The sequence below is a fragment of the Clarias gariepinus genome, chromosome 28 (genome assembly GCF_024256425.1).
Source record: "Clarias gariepinus isolate MV-2021 ecotype Netherlands chromosome 28, CGAR_prim_01v2, whole genome shotgun sequence".
Lineage (NCBI taxonomy): Eukaryota > Metazoa > Chordata > Actinopteri > Siluriformes > Clariidae > Clarias > Clarias gariepinus.
This window is the reverse complement of record NC_071127.1, coordinates 12707899-12730549: the sequence shown is the minus strand read 5'-3', so window position 1 is coordinate 12730549 and position 22651 is coordinate 12707899. Positions and strand designations below refer to the sequence as shown.

Here is a 22651-nt window from a genome sequence, read left to right as displayed (position 1 = left end):
GATCGAAATGTGGATTGTGCACTCGAGAATTTGTAGTCCAGCCACGTTCTCATCACTGAAAGACTTATTCTAGAGGATTTTACCTCCTCCACACACATATGCACACCACTGTTTTAAAGCCATTTGTCTATAAAAGTATACTGTTATATCATTCTAAATCAGTTGGGTTCTCTGCTTCAGATGTGTCAGCAGATTTTTCTCTCTCCAGGTAGATCTCTCGAATGGTCAGGATGCGAGTGAGCATACGCTCCAGCTCCTCGTCATCCAGAGACATGTGCGAGAACCACAAGGGGCTGTTGGAGACACATGAGCGCTCGGGACGCAGGTAAAACACAGACGTGCGCTGTTTTACAGTGCTTGAGCTGGAAAGAGTAAAAGACTTGGGTTAGAATGCAATGAAATAGTGCAACTTTTATTTGTTCTTACATTTGACTGCAAATTATAAAATGAGGGGGAAAAAAAGGGAAGAAATGATTGAAATGATGAAATTCAGTGAAAGTATGAAAAACAAAAATTAATGGTAGATTGTTTTAAACTTTAATACAAGGGACGGTCACAGATATGAAAATCTAAAAGTAAGGAATGGAGTTTTTTTTTTTCTATTTCACAAAAAGTTGCTGTACTAAAGATTACATCATTTTGAACAATACATCTGACTTTTTATCAGTCGGTAAGTAAATTTTATGTTATAGAATTCTATGAAAAACATATCTCCTGTTATCATTTACACTATAGCAGCTTTAAATTAATATTTCCTCTATTTTCACTTATTATTGTACAGAGGAAGTCATTTGTCCTGAAGAAGTGTAGAAAAACTTTATGATTGTTATAGAATAATACTCCTTCCCTAAATGTTAAACCGATATCTCACTCTAGAGAGCTTTACCAGGTCAATGGTACTTTATTATAAGCATTAAATTATGCAGATCATCCACCAAACAAGTGAATCAACTGTTATGAAATTATTAATAGTCACATCCACATAAACCTGTGATTTAAACTATAAAGACAGAGCTAAATATTCTGACCAATCAGATTTGAGAACTCTTTTCAGCCTAGGCCAAATCACATCACCTCATCAAAGTTCAATTTCCTTCACCATCCCCAGCACCATCACAAAGCACAACACTTACTCATGAGGCAGTGTTACTAACTAAAGTGTTATAAATATATTATACCCATGGGATCACTGCCATACCATTTGGAGAGATAGAACTCATAGAGTCTAACAGGACACCGGAGAGGGTTCTCCGGATTCTCCAGCATCTCCAGCACCACGCCTTCCTCCCCTTCTTCTTCTTTTTGCCTTTTCGCAGGGACACCATCTAGATCTTCATCCGCTGCAAAAAATTTGACATACAAAAAATAAATATGAGGGTTTATTAAACCTTTTGCATTAATTAAGCATTAAGCAAACACTGACCTGTGCTTTTAATTTCTTTGTGCACGGGGGGGTAAAACCGAAGACAAGTGATCTTACTCCCGTTGCTGTGTGCACGAGTGCAGCGCATGATGTGGGCGAAGGAAAGGCGCTGGTGCTGTGCTACGGTCTTAAAGTTGAAAAACTTGGTGCAGAAGAAAATTAGAGTATTGAGGAGCACGCTCGGGGAGAACGCACCCAACTGCTTACACTCCCATAGATACTCTTCTTTAACTCGAGAGTGCACGTAGCCTGTATGCGCACCCAAACACAAACACACACGATACACTAAATACATTTGAACTCAAATGTAGCTATACAATACTTACACTTTTATTTACTAATTTGAAAGTAAAGAAGAAAGACTACCTCAAAATTAAGTTAAAATTTGCAGTAATAACAAATGTATGAATCCTACCACTGGGAAGTATAGTAGGTTTCCAGTCTTTCAGTAAACTGCACATGGTCTGACTAAATTTAGTGTAAAACGAGTCAGCAAAAATGTTCTCCATTCTGTTATTTTCAAAAAGGTGCTGCAAAGGAAAGAAAACAATAATTATTTAAAGTGTTTCATTGGCTTACACTCTACATTCTGATGAAGGCCTACATTCTGATACAATTCCTTACCTGCTGAATGCCTAAGCAGAGGTAATAGATGCTGTCTGGACCGTAGATTTCTCCATTAGGGCGCCGAACTTCACTGATAAACTTGCACAAGCCGTAACTGAGCTCAGCCGTGCTGCACTGTAACAGGTCCTCCTTTATTGTAATGTTTCGTGCTGGTTGAGTACGTAAGAAGAAAGATAGGTGTTTAAATATATATTCCCCCCCTCCACAAAAAAAAGTGAAGGTGCTTTAACAAGAAAGTAATAATCAAGTAGAGGAGTACTGTAAATACAAGGCTCGTCTGCCTTCACATGCATATGAACTTGAGTAACATCCAATTCTTAACAGCTTCAACCCTTCTGGAACGGCTTTCCACAAGGAGAGTGTTTATGGGAATTTTTGACCATTTCTTCCAGAAGCGCATTTGTGAGGTCAGACAATAAGGTTGGACGAGAAGGCCTGTCTCTCAGTCTCCGCTCTAATTCACTCCGAAGGAGTGAAGTCAGGAAGACTGATGTGGGTTTTTTTTTTTTTAGGAGTTAAGCCACTGGGCCTTCCAGTGGAAGGGATTCTTAAGACATTTTGGACAATTTCATGCTTTCATGGAAAGAGTTTGGGGTTGGCCCGTTCCTGTTCCAACATGACTACGCTTCTGGAAGAATGGTCAAAGATTCTCATAAACACACTCCTAACCCTCGTGGAAAGCCAACATGGACCAACATCATATTAAACACTAGGAATTAAAAACTGGATGTTACTCAAATTCATACGCATGTGAAGGCAGGTGAGCGAATACATTTTTGGCTAAAGGCAAATATGTAAATAGGTAAACAGATAAATTAGTCAGTATGACAATATTGGATTTGTAATTATTTCTTTAACCTGGACAAGTTTGACTGTACAACTAAAAACTGTGAAATGTCTTTACTTTGTCTTTACTAAGCCCGGGGTAGTTTATGGCTTCTCTTTGCCAACATTTAAAAGATTTGTTTGACAGGATTTGATAGATTGACCAACTCACAGGACAATGGGAAAATCCAAGGAGCTCAGCACAGATCTGAGAAAAATGATGGCAGATCATCTGACTCTTAAAGCCATTTCCAAACAAATGTAAACTCCAAGATCAGTTAAAACAAGTAGAGGTTATTGGGGCCACTTTGCCATGGTCTGGAAGAAGACCCAACCCGTCACCGTCAGCTGAAAGGGAAATTGTTCTGATGGCCAGGAACTTCCATGGCACACGTCCAAAGTGAAGTACTGGAACACTATAGTTAAGTAAGATTATATTGCCATGGACTGAAAGGCTGCCATCCTGGAAAGATGTCTTCAATTTTGGCTAAGGTTTGCAGCTGACCATACAGACAAAGATAAAAGGCTTCTGGAGGACTTAATTCGAGGCACTTTTAACCCCAAGAACACTGAAACTGTCAAGCATGGTGGTGGTAGCATCATTGCCACTCCAACCTGCCACTGCCAATCACGCTTATGATGACTTCATGTAATCTTTAGTGAAGAACTAAGAAACAAAGGCTCAAAGACATTACTCACAGCCAAATTTAGGCATCTCCATATTAGGCTGCTTTTCCCTCCAGCGTACCCAGCTCTTCCATGCCTGAATGCCGTATTCAGTGTACACTCTGGTCGGGTGCAAAACATCGGCTGCTGGTGTCTGAGGAGCTTCTGTACGTTTGTGGGCCTGAATTACACATTCAAAACAATTTTAAAACAAATATGTAAAGAAATAAATATTTAAATATCATTTTAGTTTAAAAAGTTTTGGCTGTGAGATGCATCTTCAAGCAACTCAGTTAAAAACAGGATGAATATAGACTATTTTAAATGATATATTATCATGATACAACCTTCCCTTTGGGATTAATAAAGTACTCCATCTATCTATCTATCTATCTATGAAGAAACGTAGTTCTGACTGTGATGTTCATACTCGTTTTTTCTGAGAGTAACATTCACGACTCCTTTTGCGTGTTTTCGGCCTGGTACTGGTGGTCACTGTCTTGTTTTCGTCTGTGCGACATTCCAAATGCTTCAAGTTCTCTGTCAATCACAGAGAAAAATCAGCATGTAGGCTTTATGAAATACAACTGAAAGTGATGGACACTCTTCACAGCCCTCACCGAGTGGAAAATCTGCCTCCAGGTCCGTTTGTGACTCTTGTGGCGTTAGGCTGGGAGACTGTGCCTGTTTGGATGGAGGCATTTTTTCAGATTCTGAGCTCCGTGTCCACCGGGAGCCACTCGAGAGGCTGTCGTCCTCCCAGCTTATGTGGCCGGACAGGACTTCTAAATCGAAATCTTCGATAAAATTTTCATCCTGGTCTGGGTAAGAAAACAACACATTGTGGATTAAACAGAGTGGGATCAGACAGCTGCGATTGTCCTTTAACTCTTCTGGATTTTTAAAGCATGCAATACAGTTTTAGAACAATATTAGAAAACAGACATTTGATATCAGGTCTAATTATATGCTTATCCAGTATTAAGATCAGTTTAAACTGTTAAAATACAGACACAGAGAGTAAAAAAAAATAATAATAAAAAATACACTAAATGAGAAACAGACCTCTAAGAATTAGAAACACTAAGAATGAATAGCATTCTGTAAATTATGCTCTTTTTAAGCTTGTAGGTAAATATTGTGTTATATTTTATGTCAGTTTAAATCAGAAGGAATTTGAACATGCTTTCACAATTTGTGACGGTAAAAAAGTGTTTCCCTGTTGAACACGCAGCTTTATATATTTTTAAATAAATTTGTGACCCAAAAAATTAAAAAATAAATTAAAATACTTACAAATTTTAAATATTATATATATTTATTTTACAAATGTTTTTTGTTCATGCACCTCCTTGGGAGACAGCTTTGTCCTTCTCACTGTCCTGGGCCACCATCTCTGCCATCATGATAAGGTCAGCCTCCAGCGGATTGTCTGGGATTCTCTCTCTGATCGTCTGAATCGTTTCCACTATTCGTTCAGCGCTATCCAGAGTAGTGGGCAGAAACATGGGCACTGGCACCTGGCGAGCAAACAATATCGAAATTAGTACTGTAAAGATACCTGGGTGTGTACATGTTGACAGTCACCTCATTTAAAAAACCCTATATGGTTAGCAGATGACATTACTTCGAGTGTGTTGGTCACGTAACAGCAGTTTTAAAAGGATGGCCGTTTCTCTACTATACAAGAAACTGTCTAACTTGACAGCTCAACGCTCATCCCGGCGTTCCTGTAATGTGCAAGTGGTGTTTGTGAATGATTGTGTGTTCAGTTCCCACAGATGCGTCTCTTCTGCAAGTTACCCTGAATAACTAAAGTGGGCTCTGATCCACCTCAGCTGGGGTTGTTATTTATGTACATACAGCCTTCTTTAAAAAATTTGCACCATTTGCATGTTTTACTGCAGCTAAAGGGGACGGGGTGGCTCGGTAGTTAAGGTGACCAGGAGGTCTCGGTTCAAGCCCCGACTTCATTGGACCCTTTATTATGGTCCTTCACCCCCAAGTGCTCAGATACAATAAATAACCCTTTAAATAACTGCCACAGCTATATATATAGCTGTACTAGTTCAGTAAACTAGTTATGAGTCACATAATTTAATAGTTAAAAATAATTTTGCCAACAATACAGACTGTTCCATGCTATTGTAATATTGTGTAGATTTATGACGTTATAATCCTATAAGACAGAAAAATGCAATGGGTTAACGCATCTTTAATGCACTGTATATATACTGTGAAATCCCAGGAAAAGTTAAATGAATGGAGAAAAAAAAAAAAACAAAGGTAATAACTATATACTGGGCAGGATGCAGCTTACCGGAAATGGAAGTCCGACAGGGTACGGTGAGTACTGCGTGTAGAGGTGCATAGGCACAGGAAAAAACACTGGCACTGGTAAGGGTAGCACTATTACTTTAGGTGGGGTTTCATCTGTGGACAGATTTGTAAACATGATTTGTACAATTACACCGAATCGTTAAGCATACACTGTATACACTGATGGTACTGAGTTACAGCGTGTCACTCTTCTCTGTGGAATTTTCATTATGATCTGCTTAGTACCTGTTTGCGTGTTCGCATCAGAAGTGTTGGGTTTGCAGGACGTGCCCTTGTTCACATTCATAGGCTTGCAGAGCAAAGCCTTGTTCTTCAAAATTCTCGTAGGAGCAGCAGGGGGTGGCTTCACAGCATCCGTCTGTGTGCTTACCTACAAACGACAACATACGTTTCATTTCTATCATGAAAAACGAACATTACTCAATTAAGGCACAAATTATCTATTTTATATATAGATATATGATCTATATTTTAAACTGGTTACTATTTGATATCAACATTTACTCCAAACGATGCATTATATGATGGTGCAGAACCATTGTTGTAGGGGTTATTTTGTCCTAACAACAAGTTCATGCTTCTTTAAGGGAAAAAAAAGGACCCATGTCCCTCCATATAATATAAGAAACTGGAATTATCTTTAACAGGACTGGGATTTTTAAGCAGTTGACAATTTAACTATCCGTTTTAGTTAACCAGTGCTTTATGTAGCCTTTAAGGTCTAATGCTGTGAAGCTTTTCTGCTTATATCAGTGGTAAAGTGTGGTTTAGTTTGAGGTGCCCTGGCTTTTCTGTCAGCTTTAACCAGTCTGGACGTTCTGACCATTTATTTAAAACCCAACCAGGGTACTGCAGCAGTGCCATTTCCAACCCAATTCTAATGCAAAATAAAGATTTAGATTAACTATTTGTCCCTTTACTGGCACAGTGAAGTTACTTTTTTCACAAACATTTCATTAGGAAGCGCAGGGATCCGTCAGGTAAGAGTTAGGCTCAAGGGTTCAACACTGGCAGTACTGGGACTCAAACCCCTAAACGTCCCACTAGTAGCCCAGTTATTGACGTCCTTATCCAACAATTGCACATTGGTGGTGCTTGGGTTTGAACCAGGGACCTTTCGAACTGTAGTCCAATGCCTTAAGCACTGAGCTGCCACCTGAACCTCTGCCCTGAAGGCCACATATTAGACTATACAGTACAGTTAAATTACAAAGTGTAAATACTAGAGACTGAAATCACCAGGTGTCACCTGATACAATACTATCACAATACACATTTGCCGTTTTTGATTTGTATTGATTTGTTTTGTCTAAGTATCGTAATATTTTAAATATCTGATTTGGTATTACCTTTTTTCTCTAATTTTGTTACAATTCTAAACAAATTTAACAAATAATTAGCTCCTCCCACAAGGGACGCTATGCTGCCTGTTAATGTGTGAATAGCTTAAAGCACACTTAATGTAGTATTATAGAGGAACGCCAACATTTCAGTACCTCAAAAGCAAACATTCACACTGTGAATTTAAAATGTATAAAAATAAATAAATAATTACAAGAAAAAATTATTTTATACATATATATATATATATATATATATATATATATATATATAAAATTTTATATATCTATAGTGTAGAGATACATGAATTTTCACATGAAAGAATAACAATAGATCACTGAATCGATTTTTCCACCATCCCTAGGAAATGATTAGCTACGCGTTGACCGTGACATACTTACGTGTCCTAACACCTTCACAACATTAGGGACGGTTCCTGAAAAGGAAAAGTTTAAATCACATGAGTGGACAGAGATTTAAAACGAACAAAAAAAATGAATAAATAAAAAAACTGTAGTTGTAATGTTAGCCAGGAAAGCATCACTAAAATACTTCAATACTTTTATTCTGTATTACATCATGTTGCTTTGGCCATTACCCAATTAATTAGAAATGCACAACAATTTACATCCTATGCAATGTTACATTCTCAAATTTTCAAAGTTTATTTGACTGATGCCTGAATTTAAGAAAAACTTTACCTTTTAATGCTGAACTTCCCGGGACACTAGGCTGTCCATTGGTGGCACTGGGTAGTGAATTGGACAGCGATATAACATTGGCGATAACAGGCGTGGAATCTTTTGGAGCCATTGATGGGAGAGTTGGTACGCTGGAGACGGTGGTATGGGTTGCAGGTGCTTTGGAGACGGTGGTATGGGTTGCAGGTGCCACGGAGACGGTGGTATGGGTTGCAGGTGCCACGGAGACGGTGGTGTGGGTTGCAGGTGCTACGGAGACGGTGGTGTGGGTTGCAGGTGCTATGGAGACGGTGGTATGGGTTGCAGGTGCTATGGAGACGGTGGTATGGGTTGCAGGTGCTATGGAGACCGGCACTAGCAAAGACGAATAAGATAGTAAAGATATACTGGTCTATTTAAGAGTCAAAATTGCCTCTCAGTCTATGAATGTACAGTACTGTGCAAAATTCTTCATATTAAATAAAATTTATATTCCATATTATTACTATCACTACTTCATATTAAATAAAATTATAGATTAAATGCATTAGAACAAACTTTCACTGCGAAAGGCTGCAAAGTGCCTTAAGTGCAATTTAGAAATTGGTTGTTTACGTAACGAGCTCAGCAGCAATCTCATTTCCCCTTTCGTCTGTAACAACACCTCAACATTCAGCATCACTGGTATCACCTGCACCTGTTTCTCACTGGTTCATGCCTAAAGTTCATAAATTATAGCTTTACGTTCTACTAGAGAAATAAGTAACCATAGGCATGTCGTTCATATTAGCATGTCTTTATCTGTCTTGCAAAGTAATTATTCACATTCTGGTTTTGTTTTTTGAAAAGGTTCCATGCTAATTGTCTTACCTTGTGTGAGAGCAGATTTTGCACTAGTTACAGGAGAAGCTGTGCATGCTTGTTGGCTACAAAAATTAATGAGACACTGCAGATTACAGAAGTGCTTCATTTCTTTCAGCCATTTTACCGTCTCGGTCATCTTCCTGGCACGCTTGCACATGCTGCATTTGGCCACCTGTGTGTTGGAAAGATAAAACATTTCCATTCTCTTTTACTAGATCACGGCACTGTAATTTTTATACGTGTATAAAAATCAACAGAATAACGCAGCCTTATTGCAACTGACATTTTGATGCATCTTTTTTTTTTTTTTTTTTTTAGCAGGGAGATGAAGATGATGAAAAGATTCTGGGATTTTACCTCACAGAATAGCAGTGTGTACTGGGAAAGACATTCGTTGCCACAGAACTCCTCCTGTTTACCAGAGAAAATGCTGGTGGTTAAAGTCTGAGAGGTGCTACTGCAGTACAGGCAGTTGCGACAGTGCCTTTTCCCCCAGCGTTTGGAAAGGTCGTGCTTGTAGAGAAGTTTGCACCCTGGAGATTAATTTGAGACATTTCATTCATTTTACAGCTTGCACAATAAACAAGACTATTTCAAAAATTCTAGGCAAATTCTAAGCATTTCTGGTGCTACACAAGGATCACGCCATGCAGAGACGTACTTATTAACAGTTTAATATACACAGTATAATAGGGCTGGGCGATAAAACAGTATTTATTGACGGTACACCATTGTCGATAACGCTAAAAAAAATAAATGTTCGGTATGAAGCGCTATGGTTTTATTAAAATGTGGCTGGCTGACTGAGACATAAGTCTTGCCTTAATCTCTACAGCCTATCAGATCTCCCGATGAATGAGCGTGCCCGAGTGACCAATAAGCAATCATCACCAACTCATGTCAAAATAACACACGAAAATAATTGCCGTGGCAAACGGCCGGGAGTTACCGGGTTTTTTTGGGGTTTCTTTTCGCCTGATCAACACCAGAGTAATGTTGTGTGCAAGCTTTGAAAAAAAAAAAAAAAAACGTCCCGGCCAAGTATGGAAACACAAGCAACTTGCTTGTGCGATGGAGAGGTACTCGGCAACAATGTCCTTTTAAAAATTCCCCCATGCGATACTATAATATAACCCACGAGATCGCATACTACATTGCCGCATTGGAAACCGCATATTTTCCCTGGAAACCCCATGGGTGAATGTACTGCGCAAAACCTAGCTGATGTGCTGCTTTCATGGGGTCTCAATGAAAGCAACCAAGTGTGCATCACGACTGACAGCGGGGCGAATATGGTATGGAATATGGAATATGGTATAAAGTTGTTAATTAATAGTTGCATAATCATCTGCATATAGTTTCTTTGGATGTAGTGCACACACTTTGTAACATTTTATTCATTAAGTTTAGGAGTCTCTTTAACACTTATATTTAGTTTATTATAAGAGACAAGATATTTTTGTTTACATTTTTTTGTTTTTGACTAATAAAATTATTTGCCTTAGCAATGTTGGTAAGAAGGGGCGTTGTTGGCACATATTTTTATGCCGAATTATACTGTATATGGACACAGTGGTTAAGGGCCTTGCTCAAAGGCCCAAATGTGGTAACTTAGTGGGAAAGGGGCTCGAACCCATGACCCTCCAATCAGCAACCCGATTCCTTAAACCTCTTCAGCCTCAAAACAAATCCATAACAGCATAAAATATGAGACAGAGAAACCGAGGCATCACTTTCTTTCTATAAAAAAAATAACACACTAAAAAAAGGTGTGTCTTAGATGTACTGTAAGGCAAGGTTTTCTGATTTTGATGTATCTTAAGTGCAAATAAAATTCTACCATGTGTTAGTTATTCTCACTGTATGGTTTAGGAATGTGTACTGATTACACTCCGATGTACAGCACAAATAAGCCCTGCACCTAAAAATCACTGCAATCTTATGACACCACAAGCTTTTACCAACTTTCCCTCGTTGTTTGTGACCCATCAGAGCCACACCCTAAAGAGCAGAACCTCACCTTCACTACAGAACGAGCAGTCCAGGTAGTTAATCCTCTTCACCTCCTTCACCACCTTTTCGATTTTGCAGTACACACACTGGGCCATGATGTAGTGGGTCCTCCTGAACTCATCGGTGCAAGTCTTACCACAGAACACGTACATCTTTCCCTGTAACGTTATATACAGAATGTGTTTAAGATCTGGGAGCACATGACAAAACTGAATTCAAAGTAATAATTTATATAAATAGATAAATAGAACCTTCTATCCGATACGATTTTACCACAATACTTAAGAGCCAATTCTATTTGTATCGCAATTCTATAAGTATAACGATTTTATAAATATCCTAATTTGATCCTAATTCGACATAATCTCCTTGCGTTTTAATACAATTTACCAGTATTACCTTTTCTGCTCAGGATATCCCATTGGTAACATCCGTTATTAACCTTGGGGTTAAAATGGACTCCCATTTCACGTATGAGGCTCATATCAAACATCTGTGTAAAATGTCTTATTTCCACCTATAAAGGAAAGGAATATTGCAAAACTGCATCCAGCGCTCACTTTTGCTGATGCAGAGAAGTTAGTCCATGCGTTTGTCTCCTCCAGGCTGGACTTCTGCAATTGGGACTACTGGAAAAACCCTTCAAAAGCTTCAGTATATTCAAAACAGTGCTGCTAGGATCCTGATGAGAGGGCTTAAATATGACCCCATTCTTAAATCTCTTCATTGGCTCCCTGTTTTATTCAGAATTGACTGTGGAATGCTCTCCATGACATTCTGAGGCCGCCACAGACTGTCGATGCTTTTAAATCTGGTCTTAAAATGTATCTTTTTATCAGAGCTTTCAGGTCGAATCAATTTGTATCACTTTGAGATTTGCTTCAAAATATAAAGCAATATAAATAAAATGTATTATTATTAAAGTATTATTACTTTTGTCCATCTGTTAACAACCTTTAGTATCCCCCTCATTCAAAAAATGTTTTAGTCTGAGCTACGAGCCATGAATGCACCGCTGTCTTCACTTCTTCATCAGAATTAGTCTTCATTCTTATAAAGTTGTTATCAGGCGACCGGCAAGTAAAAGTCAGATGGAGCAATAGACTATAGGGCGGATGCATGAACACCTCAAAACAAAGTGTCGACAGTGTGGGCTGAAGTGTGCGGATGTGCATCAAGATCACAGCACCCTTGCATAACAGTCCTATGTTAAACCTTGGTCAGATGTGTCCTCGAGGTTTTTTTTTATTACCACAAAAACAAAACTTTTAACACTTCAAAGGAATGATTCCAGGTTATCAGTTCTGACAAATACACTGTAAACCTGGGCTCAATCAGTTTTCATACAAAAAAAAAAAAAATGAAAATACCTTAAATTCCAGCAGCTCAGGCTTGGACTTGAATAAACGCGGACACTGTGCACAGGCCAGTTGGGTGACTGAAGGGGACTGGGGTAAGCCGGGTGAGTTACACTCTGCGGATTCAGACAGCACTATAGGGGCAGGCTTTGACTGAGTGGTGTTTAAAGAAGGGGCGACGTTCAGCTGGTTGCTCTGAGTATGTGTCTTGTTGAAGGAATCCTATAAAAAGAAAACGGAAAAAAAAAAAAATATATATATATAATGTACAAGTGTGTTCTAGTTAAAATGTTCTGCAGTGTGCAAAATCCAGAGCATACCTGAAATGATATGACACAGGTGAGGCAGCAGAAGTTGCGGATGGTACCATCGGACATGGCGAGGTGATACTGAGGCACTACAACCTTCTTACAGTGGTTGCATTCAAGTGAGGAACCTTAATGTGTGTGCGAGTGAAGCATTAGGAAGAAAGAACAAACCACTTAGGCTAAGGATAAATATTTTTACATAAATAATTACATTGGTATATTGTGCTTCTTAATTGTCTACCATTTAGCCCCATTTATGATCCAGTATTATAATGACAAAATGACATTTTCTTTCTGTAAACCGACTTTAAGGTGAAGTGAAGAACCTTTACCTGATAAGCTGACTATCTGCATTTTGTGAGCGGTCACACATCCAGTGGAGCAGAACAGCTCTATGTTACCATTTGAACTGACGTTTTGCACCATTTCTGTTATGGTTCGATACACTTTGCACATCAGACAAGGCACAGTCTTCGTGTATGTCTGCAGAAATCAAACAATAAAGCCATTTTGTAAGCTCAAAATCCTTACAATGCCAACTTCTTTCTTTTTGGTATTATACTGAACATACTAACCTGTGTGATTGTGTGCCTGATAGGAAATTAGTTACAACATGATAAGAATCTGGCACTGACATGGTTTGGAAATAGTATAAACTTGATTATTGACGTTTTACAGCAATATTTCTTTAACACGCAATGAAAACATCATCTTCTTCGGAATGTGTCAGGGCCTTACTGACAGCAGCACTGGAATTATTTAATAATGTTTCCTCCCATAATGTTTACAGCTATTATTCTACTTATAAACGAGTTCTGTTCTGGGAGCACGTTCGTATGTCGGATTTTGTTCATAAGTCCGACAAATTGAGTCTTTCACGCCTTTGACACAAATATACAATGTAAAGCATACCAATCCACTTTACTAAATTTCTGTCCCGTTTCCCCACACATCATGTGGCCAAAAGACGTAACTGCACCTAAAGAGTACTTAATTTCACACGTCAAATGTAACAGTGTTGTTTCTGCGCCTTTAAATCAGGAGGGGAATCCCCAACGTCATTTTGTCTCAGAGCCGTTTTCCGCTGTATTAGACTGTGAAATCTTCTGTGAAGATTTGCCGACACTAGGATTATTCACCATCAGGACAGCTTTACAGGACAGACATTTTCTATCATTGTGCTCCCAGACTGATTCTTTAAAACCCCCTCGTTTCTCCCGCAACACACACATACCAGACAATTTTGACATTTAATACATTCACTTACACACTGAAAATATTGTATATAATTGTAAATACTGGTATCTGGTTCACGGCAGTATCTATTTTTTGTACAATACACCTGAGCTACTTCTGTGATTTGTTTGCATCTACGAATGTTCATAGAACCACAGTCCGTTCATATCTGTGGAAATTCATAACTTGAACTATAGTCTGATTATTTATGCAATGTTTTTAAGGCAATCCTAGTCAAAATTTTTTTTATATGTTTGCATTTTGATAGGAATCATCAACACAACCGAGGACACAAGTATAGAATAAAAAAGTTACTGAACACTACCTTTTTGAAGGGGGAGACACATCTGTGGCTGCAAAAATTCTTAACGGTGCCGTCGACTAACAAAGACGGACTCTTGCCATCGCTGTAGCAGTAACTCCCGCAGGTTATACAGCAGTTCAGACTGAGCTTTTTGGAAGAACGGAATTTTTGAAAGCAAGCGTCACCGCATAGCTTCTGGATGTTGCCCATGAAGTTCACCTCATGGCGGATCTTAGAGAGGAGAGAGAAAAAATATTATACAAGGCTTATAGCTATACCCAAACTAAGTCAGATCTTTTAAATGTCGAAAACATAATCAAGATGACAGAGGAAAAAAAAAAGATAACTACAATATATTTTCAATGTGAAATGAGGAAAGGGGCAGCATTTCCAGAAAGTGTCAGTCACTACAGGTTCATGGGTCATTTATTCCATTTGGGGTAATTTTTCTAAACCAATCCAGGCGACACTTACAGTGCATGCTTTTTGACACATGTCGCATTTTGTGGTAAGTGAAGAAGTTGCACTCTCCCTCTTGGAGTTAAAGGTGCTGAGACATTTCTGACTGCAGAATTCCTTAACTGCCTTTGTGGAATCCACTGGGGCAAGGATGATATCCTTAGGGTTGGGAATTACCCTACAGAGATAAAAAGAGGAATCCATGATCAGATTTGGACATTTATAAAGTTGTTATTCTAGCCATCTACCATTTATTAGTATTGTAATAAAACAATCTAAATTAAAATGGTTCAAAATTAAATGTAAACGTGCAGGTTTAATATGAGAGTATTTACATTCAACTGGTGCTACAGTCATGTTTAAAAGTTAGTACTTACACAAAAACATAGTAAAAATCATTTGATCGCAAATATCAGGCAAAAAAATCCCAAACAAACAACTTTTGTCACAATCATTATTTTAAAAAAAATTAAACCAAAAATGAAAAAAAAAAAAAAAAACATGCAGCCAATACTAAGTACCCCTTTACTGCTTCCACAGGATGTAAGAGGGTAAGTTGCAAACAGTGGCTGCTAATCATCAGCCCTTGATTAAGTGATCATAAAAAAAAGTGTGCAGACATCTATAAAAGCAGAAGTTTTGGCAGTTTGCTTCCCAAGAGGTAAAGACTTGGTAAGACTTAAAGAAGGAGGTTGTATTTGCCAATATTAAGATCCAATCAGAAGTTTTTTTTTATTGTTTTTACACAAAATCACATACAATTAAATGAGGGGTACAAACTTTTAAACATGACTGTATAGCAATTTTTACATATAACACTAAATGTTATTCACAGTTCTCAGCCCCTCTTTCACAATCAAAAGAAAAAGAACTCTATAGAAGTGATGACCTGAATGTACTGAATGACCAGGTCATCAGCTGACTTTATTTTATTGCCACATAACGAGTCTAGACCTGACTAACCTAAGCAACCCCAGATCATAATACTGCCTCCAGAAGCGTGTACAGTAGCCATTATGCATGACGGCTACTGTACATGCTCTTACCCTGACGTGCCCATCACTCTCGAATAGGGGCAATCTGAACTCATCAAACCACATGACCTTTTTACATTGATCCCCAGTCAGGATTTTTTTTATAACCATATTTCTTACAGCATTGGTTCAGCATTATCCTTTCGGCTTCTGACAATGTAAATGGTTCTTAACCCAGTTCCATTACTTATAATTCTCTTTCGTTGTTTCTTATAACCCAATAATTTAGAGAAAGAGAAAGATGAAAGAACTACTTCATGAGACTCACTTGAGGCAGTAATGACAAGTCTTTTTAGTGATAGGCAGGGGCACACAGTCAGCAAACGTGCTGCTGCAGAGGCAACGTGGTGAACAGTAGAGTTGAGAGCTGCCTTTACGCTGGAACGCTGTCTGGCCTTTAAGCAGAATCTTTTTACAGCCTGAACAAACCACATACAGGGAGCTGCCAGAGAGCGTCAGAAGAGGCGCTGAGGTGCTGGATGCCACAGTGGCAGCGGGGGCCACAGTGGCAGCGGGGGCCACAGTGGCAGCGGGGGCCACAGTGGCAGCGGGGGCCACAGTGGCAGCGGGGGCCACAGCTGGAGATCCTGTATGTTAATGAGGAAGGGTAAAATGCAAACATTAAAAATAATTCCAGCAAGGTTAAACTACTTTGAGCTGTCTTGGTAATTGGCTGACCAATTGAATCAGGTGAGGTAAAATGTTAATTGCTTTGGGAGTGTATAACTACGGTGTTATATGTTGGACTTTAGCAAAGTCAAATACAGTATTACCTCGGCATACAAATCCCCTGCCTTGCGAATTTTTTAACTTAAATATATTTTTCAAAAAATTTGTCTTGGTATTTTTTTTAATAAAGACATCCCACCATAAGCCCCAAGAATGTTATGAAGAACATCAAGAATTAAACTGATGTTACTTAAGGCAGCTTGGTCCAAGAGGAATGATAAATTAAGGTTAAGTGAGCTTTAATGTCTATTCTTTTAATATTTTGCTTAATTTACATGTATTTTCTAAATGTTTTGAATGTTTTTATATGCAACAATATGACTATAGTGTGAAACTCGTAATATTGGTATTATTTTTTGAGGTTGGAACGGATTATCTGCATTTACATTATTTCCTTTAAAATTACATTTGGAAGACACCCTTTCCCAGAGCGACTTACATTTTTATCCCATTTTTTTATCTAAGCACTTGAGGGTTAAGGGCCTCGCTTAAGGGCCCAACAGGGACAACTTTGTAGTCGTGGGATATAAACCTGGGACCAATGCCAAGGTTCCAAGGTATGGTAACTCTTGAATGTGTATATGAAAGTTCTACATTTGGCACACAAAACTGTCACATGGTTTCCTACCTAAAGCAGTAGAGCTTTCACCAACGGAGAACACAGCACTGATCTTGATTTGCTCTGATGCCTTCTGGCCAAAATCCTGTTGTCAAGACATTAAAAATAGGTTTAACAAAAACAAACAGATCAATCAAATGCAATACAACTTTAGTCCTTCACCAGGAGTCGACAAACGATGCAAACTTTTGAAATGTGAAATTATATCACAGTGCTGCTAAATGCTTGATTTCGATTGGTCCAAAGTTTGATTGATTAATTTTCTATAAAAGCAGGTGCGAGAGTAATTAGTAATTGGTTGAATTAAAGCACTTTTTCTTAAAGATCTTATACGTCAAGATCAAAAGTATTCAGACAAGGATATATTTGTTTCTGTACACCACAAAAACGGATTTGCAATAAAGCAATCAAATTGTGATTGACTGACCATTTAGGAATCACAGGCTATTTTACATAGTCTCTCTGTTTTTACATGCACAAACGTAACTGCACAACGAACTAATAAGCAGTTTGAATTAAACAAGTCAAAGAAATTTCCCCCCTATTGTGCCCTCATATAAGAAGATACCCTAATCTTTACTGACTCTATACTAAAAGGAGCAAAACAGAGAAAGTCTGAGGTACGCAAAAATTAAAATAGGAAAATATGGGACACCCTTTAATGGGCAAAAGTGGAGGTGGTGAAGGAATGAATTTATAGCTGCTTCAACATACTGTAAGTTCTCATTGAAATTAACTTGTTTTGTCTCGTTCATCATTACATTTATTTTTAATTTAAGTGTTGGTAAACTGCTGTTGTATATGAGTTATAAAACACTTTAGGACATGCTGATGTGTTTGGGATTCTGCACCACACCATCCCATTATTGATTATTTTCATATCACACCCCCATAAAGCTGTATTCCTTCTTTTTTTAATTATTATTCCCTAGGACTCACTTCAGATGTGTCTGGTTCATCTTTTATCTTTCCAGCTGGAGCCTGAGGATCGAGAGCTTTCTCATACTCCTCGTCTATTGGTTCATCCTTTATCTTCACAAGTGGAGAGCTAGAAGTGGCGGGCTCGAACCTTTTCTCAGCTTTTATTTCAGGATGAACAGAATGCTCTGGCTGCTACACAATAACATACAAATCATTTTAAATGCATACCGAAATAAATGCTTACTTTAGATATGTACTTTAGGAAGTGATTGCAGATTGCATGCTTACTGTGTATGCTGGCGGCTCCTTCTCCCAACTCTGATTTGTATGGTTTTCTGTTGAGCAAAAAATAAATGCAAGTCAAAACACTGACAGTAATGTAACCAAGAAGTGCCAAGACCGACCAATGGAAATACCTCCAATTTGGCCTGAATGGATTTAAATTAAATGTAAGATTGCTTTGTAATTGTAAAAAAAAAAAAATTGCAGAAACTGAAAAAAAAGATTCTTCATGATGTATCAAATTTGAAATTGCAAACATAGCAAGGGGCGTTTAGGTCAACCCAGGAATTTTAAACTTTTTGACTTTTGTGCAGAATAACAGAACACACTTATTTTTTATGAGTAAAACTGTTTATTTCTCTATATAATCCTCTGCTACACTACTGCACTCATTCCAGCATTTCACTAGTGCTTGGATACCATCAAGGTAAAAAGTTCTATCAGTACGCTGGAGCCATGATCGTTCGAGTGCCTGCTTTAAGTCTGAAACCTTGGCCTCCCAGGAACTCCTTTAATGGCCCAAACATGTAGAAATGGCTTGGACCGAGATAAGAACTGTACTGGGGATGTGTCAATAACTCCGAACCAAGTTCCTGTACAAATGCAGTTTCAGTCGTACTTGCATACTGAACTGCTATAGTATACAATATGATATGTTAATATAATAATATATAATATAGCAGTACTCAACTGCTGTTTCATAATTCATGCCAATTACTCAAAAAATATCATGATGATTGGTATTTCCATACCAGTTTTATTCAAACCTTCAGATGAGTCAGAACTTGATCCCTCATCAAATCGGCTTTCTGCTTTGGCCAGAAGTGAAACTAAAAAAAAGAGGGAGAAGTGTGTAATCGGTGAACCGAGGACCATTCTGCTTATGATAAAAACCCATAGCATTGTATAAATAATGTATTTATGGAATAACTGATAGATCTGCAAGTGTGTCGTCTTATACATTACTGATGCTCAGGTACCAGTGGAAAAATGTTCACACTAAATGTATTTAGTTCTTAATCTTAGACTGTATATGGACTGGATAAACCCTCCTTGACGTCACACACAGATTTTCTGAAGAAACTCAACTGTGGGAGCTCTGGTCATCGCTGGCTCTTTGTTGGAACTGCTTACCTCAGTTTCAACATGCTAGCTAGCTTAGCTTTAACTTACATAATTGCTACAATGGCTAATGCTAATTTCCATTCCTGTGTTTCCTTGCATTTAATTAAACTCCCTCAACTCCCTCACCTTACACATTGTCCTGTGTTAACTCCTACATTTCTTGTGGTAAGAATTAAACTACATCAACACCAGTTAGCTCTTTGGCTAAAGGGATGCCTAGCATACAGCTAGCATTTAACACCTAGAGCGGTCATTCAAACCAGCCCCTAATTTTGCACAGTTTTATGATTTAATATAATTTTAACTGATGAAGTCTCCTTACAGTTGTCATAAATGGGAAATCTGACTACAAAGACCAAAATGCTATTTTTTTTTTTTTTTTTTTGTATTAAGCAGCAAACGTTTATTTCTGTTGTAAAGCTGGACATTGTAACATGGGGCTCTATGGGGACTCACTCACTTTTGGAGCCAGCCCCCTAGTGGTCATTTAATGAGCTGCATGTTTTGGCACTCAATTCTCAGAATTGGAAGTTACTCCATGGTCCTGGAGGACCCATGTTTTCTTGTCTTGCACATTGTGTTTTCGGAGATCCCAGCACCCCTGATTTAACTGTTTGACTTGTTCTGAATTAAAGCAGTAGGAAACTATTAAAATGTGCAGGACAGGCCACTGCGTTTTTCAGTACCACTACTCTACTCTTCAGTACCACTACTCTGTGACTGATCGTCACAAAATCAACTTAACAACGTCTCTGACTGAAATGTCTTTTCAAAACTGTAGACGTCTGTAATGTTTGTCTGAATACTTACCTACGTTCACAATAGGCCCTGCATCATTTGGATCATCTACCTCCATCTTCTCCTCTGTTTTACCCACACCCGTTGCTGATCCAGCTGAGCTGACGTCCTGTATGTTCTCCACTTCAAGCATAACTGTCCCAACAAAACCACCCTGTTTGTCTTCTTCTTTTACCCCGAAGACTTGCGGCTCCTCGTATTGCCCTGAACTCTCATGCTCCATTTCGTTTATGTTGTCTATTATTACCTCCGGGGATTCCTCCACCACCAGATACTCAATCTCTTCCATATTTTCCTCATCTACCTCTTTTTCTTCAATCTTCATGTTGTCTTTTATATTGCCACATAGCGTTTTGTCTTCCTGTTCCACTTTAATGTGCTCATCCTCAGCGCTCTCCTTATTCACACCTCCATCAGGGTCTAGCTGGAGGCTTAGATCAAAAGTTACCAGTTCTATCTCCAGTTTCTCCTCAGCAACCTCATGCTCATTCCGTTCTTGCCCACAGTTTTCATGCGCTGATGCCATTTCCTCCTCCTTTAACTCATTTTTAGGCTTTTTTTCTTCTTCACCTTCTTCATGGCTAATCTGATGGTCTTTCTTATCAGTCTCTAATACTTTGCCCTCCTCCTGTCTTTCATGTGTTCGTTTCTCACAGTCCTCCTCTTCCCTGAGATCGGACAAGTCCAGGCTGGAAGAACTTTGTGTATTTTGCGTCTCATTTACTTGATCAACAGAACCTACACTGGCAGATTCCACTTCAACAACCAAACAAACATCCATCTGTGTATCGGTCTCTTCTAATATATTTCAGCGGTCTGAAAGAGAATGAAATGAAAAATGTTTATGTATATCAGCATTCTAGTTTTTCATTTTATCCAGGAATCTGGTTGGCAATCATGGCTGCTTTTATATTTTAGAAATGGGGGTGGGGGTGGGGGGTGGGGAGGAGGAAATAAATCTATCTGGTGATGTATCATGATTCTTTTGTGTATTAGTTTGTGTAAAATATTGTCATACCTCTATGATCCTACAGGTGGCTATTCACGCATTATAGGAGCAACTTATTTGTTAAGTTTGCCTAAAGCTGTAATAAATCTAAACAAAAACTATCATTAAATCAGGATATTTACCTTGATCGTGATACTTACAGAATCATAACACAAATCGAATCAGAACCTACAAATCATAATATCATATTGGGTAACCCCTGGTGATTAAAGCGGTTACCAGGATGTCCCTGGTTCAAGCCCCATCAGCGTCGGGCTACCACTTTTTGACCCTTGAGCAACATCCTTCACCCCCAAGTGCTGAAATACAATCTGGCGTTGCGCTGGCAACCTCAACCCATAAGTAACTGCCACATAAATGACAGATTTAGGCAATTAGGTAAACGACAGGGTATATAGGGAGTATCCGTCGCCTGATGTGCCGGGTGGCACGTGGAAGGACCTGATCTAAGTAAGATCAGGATCTGATTTAAGATCATATATATATATATATATATATATATATATATATATATATATATATATATAAAGGGAACACTTTATCTAACAACTCCATTCAAGTTGATCCAACTTTGGCCCAACACTTTCCACAATAACAATGCAAATAATGTGGCCACACTGGCAATGCCATACTGTTTATCATCATGCCAATGATGGACCGATGCAGATTTAATGGTGGTTGAATGCCTGTTGACCCTGGCAACCCAATGCTGACCCAAAGGGTTAAAAAAGAAAAATTCATTAGGGTGACATCAGTGAAGTAGTTTTAGGAGTGGATGAAAATCTATGCACACAATATTTGAATAGCTGAAACTGGATCAGATATTTATGGCCAAATCTCAAATTGCTCAATGCACAATTAATTTAACATCACTTATGATTAGCTTTGTTCAGGGATAAACAGGGATTTAGTGCATAACAGTTGATCTAGATAAATAAACACAATGTAACAATGTGTAAACACAATGTAACAATGTATAAAGGCTGAAAACCCCTTCACATCAGACATCCTGCATGCTATTAAGTGCACTTTGTTTCCAAACACAGGCTGAGCCTCGTTCCGACGCAAAAACAACATCATAAACAGTAGAACCTCCAGATGAGCTTAAACCAGCCCCAGTGCAATTGTGTGTTAAAGATACTCACCTCGGCCAGCTCGCGGTCATGCGCGTGCATGCGTATGCGTGCATGTACACGCTCTGCACAACAATCTACACAGAGTGTGCGACGATATGAGTAAACACACTGGAGATTAGGGACTAGAGCGTGGTGAACTCCCGCGAAATCACTTCCGCACGGTATTGTTGCAGGGCAGGTCTTCGAGTAGGACACGGCGCCCTCTTGTGGTCAATACGGCGATTCCGCCAGAGACGAGGAACCAGTTTTAGATTAGAATAGAAGGTTTGAATCATTTTAATGACTCGGTTCTTTAAATCTCGTTCATCAAAATGAACGAATCGGTTTTTTAATCATTTATTTCATCCCGTTCTTTTAATCAGAAATAAAATAAAATGTTACATTTTTAATAAACAGACCCCCAGCACGTTTACATACACAGTGGCTGGAGTTCCATTAATGAAAATATTACAATGCAGCTAAGGACATATTATAATAAACAGAATGAGCGGCTCATCATCATATCTTCCAATCTGAGTCGTTTGTTCTTTTGTGTCTATTGCACTGCATAGCGT

General features: G+C 38.6%; 1 protein-coding gene across 3 annotated transcripts; it reads right to left on the bottom strand.

Annotated features, from left to right (window-relative positions):
* Positions 1-112: 112 nt before the first annotated feature.
* zmym4.1 (zinc finger MYM-type containing 4, tandem duplicate 1) lies at positions 113-22245 on the bottom strand. Of its 3 annotated transcripts, none has more exons than XM_053489845.1 (28): positions 22107-22245; positions 19965-20768; positions 18782-18859; positions 18036-18082; positions 17766-17939; positions 16836-16911; positions 15747-16065; positions 14460-14622; positions 14007-14216; positions 12778-12928; positions 12458-12573; positions 12150-12359; positions 10787-10937; positions 9124-9299; positions 8773-8938; positions 7924-8277; positions 7624-7658; positions 6107-6251; positions 5862-5974; positions 4890-5061; positions 4162-4362; positions 3972-4081; positions 3575-3722; positions 2048-2199; positions 1839-1953; positions 1424-1672; positions 1199-1340; positions 113-362 (listed from the first exon to the last, which is right to left on the bottom strand). In XM_053489845.1, the coding sequence occupies exons 2-28, from the start codon at positions 20731-20733 to the stop codon at positions 149-151; spliced, it is 4956 nt and encodes a 1651-aa protein (XP_053345820.1). In that variant the 5' UTR covers positions 20734-20768; positions 22107-22245; the 3' UTR covers positions 113-148. The 3 variants fall into 3 exon arrangements, with proteins under 3 accessions (XP_053345820.1, XP_053345821.1, XP_053345822.1); XM_053489846.1 differs by having other exon boundaries at positions 17766-17936; XM_053489847.1 differs by lacking the exon at positions 18782-18859.
* Positions 22246-22651: the final 406 nt, after the last annotated feature.

Excerpts from the sequence above, each read along its gene's own strand:
- zmym4.1 (XM_053489845.1), bottom strand. The coding sequence starts at position 20,733 with ATGGATGTTTGTTTGGTTGTTGAAGTGGAATCTGCCAGTGTAGGTTCT. Across the intron at positions 8,939-9,123 it reads ACACACTGCTATTCTGTGAG|GTGGCCAAATGCAGCATGTG; the intron begins GTAAAATCCCAG and ends TCCAACACACAG. Across the intron at positions 7,659-7,923 it reads GGGAAGTTCAGCATTAAAAG|GAACCGTCCCTAATGTTGTG; the intron begins GTAAAGTTTTTC and ends TTTCCTTTTCAG.